The sequence below is a fragment of the Eurytemora carolleeae genome, unplaced genomic scaffold (genome assembly GCF_000591075.1).
Source record: "Eurytemora carolleeae unplaced genomic scaffold, Eaff_2.0 scaffold803, whole genome shotgun sequence".
Classification (NCBI taxonomy): domain Eukaryota; kingdom Metazoa; phylum Arthropoda; class Copepoda; order Calanoida; family Temoridae; genus Eurytemora; species Eurytemora carolleeae.
The window spans coordinates 70,509-81,584 of NW_019396688.1; the positions used below are offsets into that span (position 1 = coordinate 70,509).

Here is an 11,076-nt window from a genome sequence, read left to right on the forward strand (position 1 = left end):
TCAAAAGAATTAAATTTTTTTTACACTTCATCCGAAAAAAATGTAAAAAATGCATAAAAGCTTTAAAATATGAAATTGACAACACTTCTAATAAGCAAATGAGTTTCCAACATAGTCCTTTGCATATTTATAAACCCAATCAAACACTGGATCTGCCCTCCGTCTTCTATTAGTGGCATTAATTGTCGTCTTCCCGCACTTAACAAAACATTATTAATACAATAATAGTTAAATAAAACCACTTTATTTAAGTTGTTTAGAAAATATGAATAAAATATTAAGGTGGAGAGGAAAACAAAATTAAATCTATAATTTTCAAAAAAATTTAAGAAACTAAAATGATAAAATTGACACAATTACCTGAGGCATGTTGAGATCATCAAGATCTGTTTCTCTAATCGTCTTCTTTATCCAATCAATAACGAAGCTCACCTGAATTCAACAATTTTATTCATTCTTTAGTAAATAAAAAAACAGCAATATTTTAGAAACAGAAGAAAAAACTTTACTACATCTTAATCACATTTTGCCAATAAAAACACTCCCTTTGAAAAGAAATACAGGGTGTCCCACATCATATTAGATCGTAAATAGTTCAAAATCGTGATTTTAGGGACTAATCAGAAAATTTAAAAACTTTGAAGCATTCTAAAAAATGTATAAGGTTTCTATAAAAGATTTTTTGCAGAAAATTCTTTGTTTTTCGTGTATTATTTCGCGTATTTTGGCGTTAAAGCTTGGAGATAATATAATATGATATGGGACGCTCTGTAGTTCAAGCTTTTAAACGTTACTAAAAATCTTTAATCACATAAGTGCTAATGTCAAAATGTCACAAAATCTTAGTCCCAAAATAAAAAAATTAAAAATGTTGTTTGAAAAGATTGAAAACAAGATAAAAAAATTTGAAAATCAAACCATAAGGTTTTTAAAAATTGATTTTTAAACAAAACAAAAAAATCTTTTGAATCCCGTTTTTATAGAAGATTTTTTGGTCTGTTGGTTGGTAACTTTTGATTAAAATGTGTACTCTGTACATTATTTTAGCCTAGAAATATTGCACTTAATCTCAATCAAATGCTTTAAAAATTATAAGCTTAGTCTTAAAGTATAAAAACCTCATATTTTTAGATTTCCACGTAATTTTTGACAGTGCTATGAACATAATCAAAGTTCTTATAATGGACATTATTTTAAGAGTTCTTCGTAAAATTCTAAATATAACACACCAACAATTCTTTCAATTAAGATAAAAAATCAGCAACATAATAAATAAAATTTCGATTTTTCAGCCAGGAAATTGTATACAATTAAAAGTAAAAACTACAAAATTAAAAAAGTGCAATTTTGTCAGCGAACCTTGTTTTTATCAAAATCAAACGAAACCAGTTATTTAATTATTAACCAATGCATCCAAAGGAAATAAAATTGCTAAACCCCAATCACCAGTATCAATCAGATGAAAATCATACAGCTGATGAAAAACAACCATTAAATAAAATAGTTGATACCTTAGTGTACACTTCAGGGGCCCAGTTCTGACAATCTGCTAAACCATAAGAACATACTCCGACCAACTCAAGACTAAACAAGAGTAAAAATAAATTTATAAAGAAACAGGTTTTTGCAACAAAATCAGATTTTCAAACCCCAATTTCTTTGCAACCTTTGATATTTCAAACTATTAATTCTGTTAGATCAAAAAGCTAGTTTAAGTTCAAAATATCAAAAGGTTTATATAGTCAGGTTGCAAAGATATTGGGAACAGAAAATTTATGTTATGTGGGAAAATATCATTTTCTTTGTAAATTATTGACTGTTAAGGATTTTTTTAATCCCTGCCTTTCAACAAAAGAGAATAGAATAAATATTAGACAATCCCTCGGTATGAATTTTTCAGTCCCTTTCAGCCTGAACAAAATGTACAAATCATGTAAATGTTCACAAATTATATGCAGTAGAGTTCTTTAAAGGGAGTGTTCGCGAAAAATAATAGGCTTAATGCGATAAAAAAGCGCTTTTGATCGCTACTAATCTTACTTCTATTTGTTGCTTCTATAAGGAGAAAATTGTTAAAGACGTCTCATACTGAATAACTTAGCGCCCATACAAATTCAGAAAATTGCAACATACTACTTAGACCGTAAAAAATCAATTTAATTTCAAACAAATCATTCAGATATTACAACCTATATAATACATCGATTATCTTTCGCCACATTTGTATATAGTTTATTTTTTATAATATATTTATATTTTCAAAAAGTTCTTAAATTAGTTTTTATTTCAAAAAACATGAGAAGAGTTTGAGAAAACGTCTCATGATTTAAAAATGAATATTCTGAATTCTGTTATTTTTATACCTGTCCATCTTTTTGACAAACATTCCTCCTCCTGAATCACCATGACATGATGCTCCAGATGAACGGAAGCACATTTTAGGGCCTCCGATCTAGAAATAGAAAGTTTAAGGTACTCCGATCAAGATAGAAGGGCCTCCGATCTAGAAATATAAGGTTTAAGGTACTCCGATCAAGATAGAAGGTCCTCCGATCTAGATATAAGGTTTAAGGTACTTCGATCAAGATAGAAGGGCCTCCGATCTAGAAATATAAGGTTTAAGGTACTCCGATCAAGATAGAAGGTCCTCCGATCTAGAAATAGAAGGTTTAAGGTACTTCGATCCAGATAGAAGGGCCTCCGATCTAGAAATGGTACGTGTATGGGCCTCCAAACTATAAATAGAAGGTTTAAGGGCCTCTATAAATAATATAAGGGCCTCCGATGTAGAAATAGAACGTATTTGGGCAACTGATCTTGAAGTAGTACATATCATCATCACCATCCTCATCATCATTATTATTATTATCATTATTATTATTATTATCATTATCATTATCATTATTATTATCATTATTATTATTATTATTATTATTATTATTTATATTTTTAGAATCATTATTAAAATCATTATCATTATTATAATTTTTTTTATCTTACATAATACTGTTTTTGAAAAAATTAGTTTTCAAAAAGTTTTTTTTTATTATTTTACCTCTACTCTTCCCTTCCCGTATCCCCACTGTGTCTGGCAGGTCTCTTGACTGATGATTTCTACATCTAATTCTTGAAGATGTCTGAAGGGAAAACATTTTAAAGGGAATAAACTTGAATTTTGAAAAAGGGATCAGAGAAAATGAGCTAAATCAATTGAAGGGTGTGGAGAAAAAAACACTTCACACTTTTTTCTATCAAAGGCTTAATCAATACCCGATCATAATTAAATTGATAACACACTGTCTCTAAAATGTTAGGACTACATGGTTAATAAACTATCGGATTTTTCAATCATACTCTGAATGACGGATTTTACTTCATACAAAAATGCACCCATTCTTAACTAAGATTTGTTTACATGGCACCAAAACGTTAATGGAAGGATATGCATTATGCATGCCATGCTTTATAGTTTCGCCAAATTTTAAATTTAAATGTGTCAAATTCGCAATTTCAGGAATGGTCGGGGAACAAAATGACCAAGAATTACTACAACATCTACGGACTTTAAATTCTAAGGATGAAAAATAATAATTAAGTACTAAGATATATCCCATAGTCATAGCAATTATGATAAAATGAAAAAAAAAATATTGAAAAACAATCTAAAAATAAACCTGGTCAATGTTCCTTTATTAAAAGTCAAAATTTAACGTGTTTAAATCGTTAGATTGCAAAAATGTAAGGAATGGAAAATTTGAGTTTGCGGCAAAAAATCATGGTTCCTTTGAAAACTGCCGGACCTAGGTTGATAAGAAAAATCAAATTTCCAGGGAAAAGAAATGCATGGAATGATTATGTATTCCAATATATAATGTAGATATTAAGAAAGATTATGATAGGGAAAATTATATCAAACAAAAACATTTAAAAAATTTAAAAATGCACCTGGCCGAAATTCCATCCTTTCCTTCTGTTCTACCCCAGCCAATTACAGTCGCTTTTTGCCCTTCATAGCTCTCCACAGGAACAGAGGGGAGGCATACAGGCCATAGTTCACCTTAAAGGTACAGTAGCTTAAGCTAGGAGCATGGAATAGAAGGGAGATGGAATCGACCCGGCCCGCCCTACCATCTGATTATACATGCTTGGCAGGCGGGTCCGCCATTTGAAAAATAGATTATTAAAATTTGTCTTTTAATTTTTTAAATGTGTTTTTTTACCATACCATATCAAATAAAACCAATCTTTTATATTCTAAAAAAGCTTGTATTGCTAATATTTGTGTGTCCCAAAAAAAGTATTTGTTTGCGTTATTCAGTCTAATTTTTTCACTGTTTGATGTAAACAATAACGTATTCTGAATACATGTACGTGGTATTTGTACATGATACGTCAGACAAATATTTTTTATTTAAATGAAGTACCGTAGGGCGGACCGGGTCGATTTGATCCCACTAAAATTCCATGATTATGCTCCTTGGACAGTAAATAGACATTTTATCAAGTGACATTTTATTTATAGAGTGGCATGTCCGATTTACAACGGTAAACTTTAAACCTTAGTCTGATCAAAAATGTGGATCTACATTCTTAACATGCATAATAAGTACAATCATCTTATACATCGTGTACACAAAAATAGGAAAACTAAACTTATTTGCAATTGCATATTTTGCATTAAAAACGACTTTTTCTTTTCAATTGTAATAGAACAAAAACAGAGTAAATATGCCAGATTTCAAACTTAAATGACACAAGAATTTCACAAGTTAGGGGTCATGGCGTACAGTCCCGTTATGCCTTACAAAGTCTGTATTTGTACTGTAAAGCTTGCTTTCGCAGATTAAAAGTCGATCTTGTACTTGAAATGAACCGGAGTTTACAATGATCTAATAAACTTTAGTTAAGTGGTGGGGTACCTGGTACAAGTAGTTAAGTGGTAGGGTACCTGGTACAATTAGTTAAGTGGTGGGGTACCTGGTACAATTAGTTAAGTGGTAGGGTACCTGGTACAATTAGTTAAGTGGTGGAGTACCTGGTACAATTAGTTAAGTGGTAGGGTACCTGGTACAATTAGTTAAGTGGTAGGGTACCTGGTACAATTAGTTAAGTGGTGGAGTACCTGGTACAAGTAGTTAAGAGGTGGGGTACCTGGTACAATTAGTTAAGTGGTAGGGTACCTGGTACAATTAGTTAAGTGGTGGGGTACCTGGTACAATTAGTTAAGTGGTGGGGTTCCTGGTACAATTAGTTAAGTGGTGGGGTACCTGGTACAATTAGTTAAGTGGTAGGGTACCTGGTACAAGTAGATAAGTGGTGGGGTACCTGGTACAATTAGTTAAGTGGTGGGGTACCTGGTATAAGTAGATAAGTGGTAGGGTACCTGGTACAAGTAGTTAAGTGGTAGGGTACCTGGAACAATTAGTTAAGTGGTGGGGTACCTGGTACAATTAGTTAAGTGGTGGGGTACCTGGTACAATTAGTTAAGTGGTGGGGTACCTGGTACAATTAGTTAAGAGGTGGGGTACTTGGTATAAGTAGATAAGTGGTGGGGTACCTGGTATAAGTGGTTAAGGGTGGGGTACCTGGTACAAGTAGTTAAGTGGTGGGGTACCTGGTACAATTAGTTAAGTGGTGGGGTACCTGGTACGAGCTCTGGAAGTTTCTTAAGTCGAAGGAGGGCAATATCATAATTATGACTTCCCGTGTCATAGTCTGGATGAACTCTGATCTGATCTATGCTGTCAGTCTGAAAAAATAGTCCGGATGAACCCTGATCTGGTCTATACTGTCAATCTGAAACAATAGTCTGGATTAACTCTTAATTGGTCCATACTGTCTGTTTAAAAAATAGTCTGGTTGAGCAGTAACACTGATATAATCTATAATATCGGTCGGTAAAATTAGTATGAAAGTATCCGAAACTGATCTACATGGCCCGTTTATTAGTCAGGATTAACCTGATTTAAATCATTAAAGAAGATAAAGATTAGTAACATTACAGAGATAGAAAACTGGATGTCGTCTTTTCAAGATCTTAATGTGTTTTTTGTTCACAATAACCCGAGGCAGAAGTCTAAAGGGGTTAGCGTTCTATCTGTATTGTTAGTAATCTATGTAACATCTTAATAGTATTAAATGCCTTCTTCCACATACTGTATAAAATATAAATACTTTTTGCAGTTTATCTCGTTTCAGAAAATCTTTTACTCAAATATATTTTACTTTGAAATCAATTTTACTATAATAAAACTGCCATATAATCTGTTTTATTACTCTCTTTGGTACCAACCAACTTTACAATTTATTGAACAAGACATTTAAAACTATTCACCAACTGTCATATTTCGTAGGTCACCCTGAATGATACATTCCTTTAATTTTAACAATAAACGTGTCTGTTAGTTATCTTTAAATTAATGTTTACATTCGTTCGTTTTAGCAAGGTCATTTTCCAATGAATAGAAAAAAATATATAGCTATAGAAAAAACACAAAATTGGACTGAGTCCTACCTATATATAAAGCTATAGAAAAAAAAACAATATTGGACTGAGTCCTATCTAAATATAAAGCTATAGAAAAAACACAATATTGAACTAAGTCCTATCTAAATATAATGCCATAGAAAAAACCAAATATAAGACTGAGTTCTATCTAAATATGAAGCTATAGAAAAAACACAATATTGGACTGAGTTCTATCTAAATATAAAGCTATAGAAAAAACATAATATTGGACTGAGTCCTATCTAAATATAATGCTATATAAAAAACACAATATTGGACTGAGTCCTATCTAAATATAAAGCTATAGAAAAACACAATATTGGACTGAGTCCTATCTAAATATAAAGCTATAGAAAAACACAATATTGGACCGAGTCCTATCTAAATTTAAAGCTATAGAAAAAGCTCGATATTGAACTAAGTTCTAACTAAATATGAAGTTAAAGAAAAAAAAACAATATTGGACTACGAGTACTATCTAAATATAAAGCTATAGAAAAAGCCCAATATTATACTGATTACTAATAGTACTACTATCTAAATATAAAGCTATAGAAAAAGCCCAATATTATACTGATTACTAATAGTACTACTATCTAAATATAAAGCTGTAGAAAAAAAACTAATATAAAACGATGTATAATATCCAAATATAAAGCTGTAGAAAAAGCCCAATAATATACTGATTACTAATAGTACTACTATCCAAATATAAAGCTATAGAAAAAGCCCAATAATATACTGATTACTAATAGTACTACTATTCAAATATAAAGCTATAGAAAAAGCCCAATATTATATTGATTACTAATAGTACTATTATCTAAATATAAAGCCCAATATTAGACTGATTACTAATAGTAATACTATCCAAATATAAAGCTATAGAAAAAGCCCAATATCATATTGATTACTAATAGTACTATTATCTAAATATAAAGCTTTAGAAAAAGCCCGATATTATATTGATTACTAATAGTACTACTATCCAAATATAAAGCCATAGAAAACCCCAATATTATACTGATTACTAATAGTACTACTATCTAAATATAAAGCTATAGAAAACCCCAATATTAGACTGATTACTAATAGTGCTATTATCTAAATATAAAGCTATAGAAAAAGTCCAATATCATATTGATTACTAATAGTACTATTATCTAAATATAAAGCTATAGAAAAAGCCCAATATCATATTGATTACTAATAGTACTATTATCTAAATAAAAAGCTTTAGAAAAAGCCCAATATTATATTGATTACTAATAGTACTACTATCCAAATATAAAGCTATAGAAAACCCCAATATTAGACTGATTACTAATAGTACTACTATCTAAATATAAAGCTATAGAAAAAGCCCAATATTATATTGATTACTAATAGTACTATTATCTAAATATAAAGCCAATATTAGACTGATTACTAATAGTACTATTATCTAAATATAAAGTTATAGAAAAAGCCCAATATTAGACTGATTACTAATAGTACTATTATCTAAATATAAAGTTATAGAAAAAGCCCAATATTAGGCTGATTACTAATAGTACTACTATCTAAATATAAAGCTATAGAAAAAGCCCCAATGTAGAACTAAGTAAACAATTAAAAATACCTGGAAAAAGTAGTAAAAGTATCGGGCTCGCTTGCTGCTACCCATTACAACTCTACAAATACAATATAGACATAATTCAAAATAAAAATCACAATAACAAATATACAATATTAATTAAATAAAACTGAGCAAGAAGAAATGGTTTTGTTTCTTTTTTGTCATTACTTTATTAAATTTATGACAATAAAGCGACGACTTATGGCAATAATGGCAACATGTGAATTAAAACAAGGTTACACTATGTTGCAAGATTTTCATGTAGGAAAGATTTGAAGAGAAACACCTATTTAAAAAACATTTGTTAGTAGGTTCATTTTTGTCAATATTCGGGTCGTCTATATATTTTCATGTTTAGTGGGAGGCACACACACTGTAGTAACGCATACATCATTAACCGGATATTTTAACATAAAATATTATTTAGAACCATAGCTTGGCAACTCGGGTTTTTCCTAAACTAAGTTTTCTCTCATAAAGACTGCAGTAATAAATTTTGGGGCTAGATTAGTGTACTATCTTTATTAACTATGTTTCGTTTATCTATTATCAATGCGTTTGTTTGACCCTGACCGGCGGGCCTGGTCAACCCATATTCACCTGTATCAATAAATTAGTATAGTATCAACAGTCGTTTTAAACGGACGTGTACAGCAAGGGTTTTGGCTAGAGAGATAGAGTCTTGTAGACTGATTATTAGAGTTTGAGTTAAATATTGGGAGATTGATCGGGACCTAGATCGTTACAAGTCAAACTGATGAACTTAAAATTTATAAGAACATTCCCTTGTCTCAACTACTTTATACATATACTAGCTTGGGAACCCATAGGGGTCATAGTTAGTCCCACAGTTTACCCACATCTTGTCGTTAAACTTTGAATCTTAGAATCTCAAATTTTGAGGCAAATCGGTCAATGTGATTTTGAGATATGATAAGATATCAACAAACGCCAGAACAGACAAACAAAGATTACTTTAAACATATTGATGATGAATATTTACATTTAAAGGGACTGTAAGCGCAATTTCAAGTGATCCGGGCCTCCATGCATAAAGCCAAAACTTTAAATTGTCGCAAAGCCTTGGGCTTTGGGTTCACCTCATCAACTAGCGCGCACTTATACTTTTTTGGAGGCCTAGTAACATGCTTTTTTAAACTGGTACACACTTGTTTCTAGCTTACGACTAAAAGAAGTAATTGCAAAAATACTGCTCGATTTTCCCGCTAAAGCGTGTACACCTTAGTTTGCAATGTCAGGTATGAATTAGATTTAGTTTTTGTTTCTTTAAATAATTTGTTTTCATGAGAAGTTTCTCTGCAAAAGAGACTTGCGCATTTCTTGCTTCTAAGAAGCAATGGCTGTATTATTGTCATAGAACACTTTTCGAGGCTAAAAAACAAGGTATCCTACACATTTTTATCAGGTTTAGGTAACAAGGGTACCGTTGTTACGTTTTAAATCAGGAATTGTCGTCTTTGCATGGAGCTTCACTTGAAATTACGGGTGCAGTCTCTTTAATAGAAAAGCACAAACTTATTTACCTGAGATCAACTGGTCTGTCGTCTTCCCTTATACAATGCGCTGCAGTAACCAACCATCTAAATTAATTTAGAAAAACTTTAAAAACAAACAAGATGTCTTGTCAAGAATTTTTATTTGACAAAATTTTAAGATTAAAATAAATTCTTTTATTGCCTTTTTTATCAGACTGCGAACATACAAAGGGAGTATTAAAAAAAGCGCATTTTTCAGAACTTTGACAGAAGTTTAGGTAAAGGATTTGAGTCTTTGTAAAAAACTCGTATTTTCAAATTCCTTTATCTTTGCAACCTGATGGTGTAAACCTTTGCTATTTCAAACTTAGATTATTTGATCTAACCAAATGCATAGTTTGAAATATCTAAGATTCACGAAGTTGGGTAGCAAAGATATAGGGATTAGAAAATCAGAGTTTGTGGAAAAGACTCAATTCCTTTAGACAAAATAAAACTGTAATAATTTATATATATAATACATATTGAGATATTTAGAGGTTGTTGGAAATAAGAAAATTATTCGAAAGTAAATTAGAATATACATATGTGCTGACTGAGATTAACTTATTTTTTAACAGCCAAGTACTAAAGAGTACTGACGGAGACATACAGAGTACATCTAAATATACCACCAAGGAATTGAATCTTCGCCACAAACTCTGATATTCTAATCTTTGCAACATGATGGTGTACACCTTATATATTCTAAACTTAGATTATTTGATATAGCAGAATTAATAGTTTGAAATATTCATGGGACTACGATATTGAGTTGCAAAGATATAGAAGAAAATTAAAGTTTTTAGCAATGACTGAATTCCTCTGGTAGGATCCGGGCTACGATATTCCTCTGGTAGGATCCGGGCTCCGATATTCCTCTGGTAGGATCCGGGCTCCGATATTCCTCTGGTAGGATCCGGGCTTCGATATTCCTCTGGTAGGATCCGGGCTCCGATATTCCTCTGGTAGGATCCGGGCTCCGATGCCTGAATTTACCTTGTGCTAACCAATGAAGCTCCACAATATGTCGTTGTTCTAGGGCCGACATCAGCGTGAAATACATTTTCAACAACTTTATCAATTGAAAACTTCCAAACTTCGTTTGTGTGCTTTAACTTCAAATTATAAAACCAATTTAAGAACATTCCCGTGGTTCTCCCGAGATCCCCAATCAAACTCTGAGGTGAATCGGTCATGGGGTTCATGAGTTATAATCGGATATACCAGCAAACAAACAGACATTACTACTTTATATATAGATTAAGCATCACGGTAAGGAAATCCAAATGCGCATGCACTCACACAAAAAAGTTATCAGAATTTTACCATTACTCTTTTTAACTAAAACTAGAACAAGTTGAACGTTGTATACATTGAACACGTCTAAGGATACACAATATATAAGTGAGTTA

The 11,076-nt window shown here is 31.4% G+C and overlaps 1 protein-coding gene across 1 annotated transcript in view; it reads right to left on the reverse strand.

Annotated features, from left to right (window-relative positions):
* Positions 1 to 14: 14 nt before the first annotated feature.
* Positions 15 to 11,076, reverse strand: part of LOC111707394 (chymotrypsin-like protease CTRL-1) — a 37,794-nt gene continuing 26,732 nt past the window's right edge. The window contains exons 8-17 of the mRNA XM_023480497.1: positions 10,661 to 10,699; positions 9,671 to 9,727; positions 8,130 to 8,181; positions 5,644 to 5,749; positions 3,946 to 4,057; positions 3,056 to 3,137; positions 2,364 to 2,452; positions 1,512 to 1,584; positions 361 to 432; positions 15 to 198 (exon numbers count right to left, since the gene is read on the reverse strand). Of these exons, the coding sequence (XP_023336265.1) occupies positions 88 to 198; positions 361 to 432; positions 1,512 to 1,584; positions 2,364 to 2,452; positions 3,056 to 3,137; positions 3,946 to 4,057; positions 5,644 to 5,749; positions 8,130 to 8,181; positions 9,671 to 9,727; positions 10,661 to 10,699 (793 nt within the window). The 3' untranslated portion in view covers positions 15 to 87. The remainder of the gene's footprint in view (positions 199 to 360; positions 433 to 1,511; positions 1,585 to 2,363; positions 2,453 to 3,055; positions 3,138 to 3,945; positions 4,058 to 5,643; positions 5,750 to 8,129; positions 8,182 to 9,670; positions 9,728 to 10,660; positions 10,700 to 11,076) is intronic.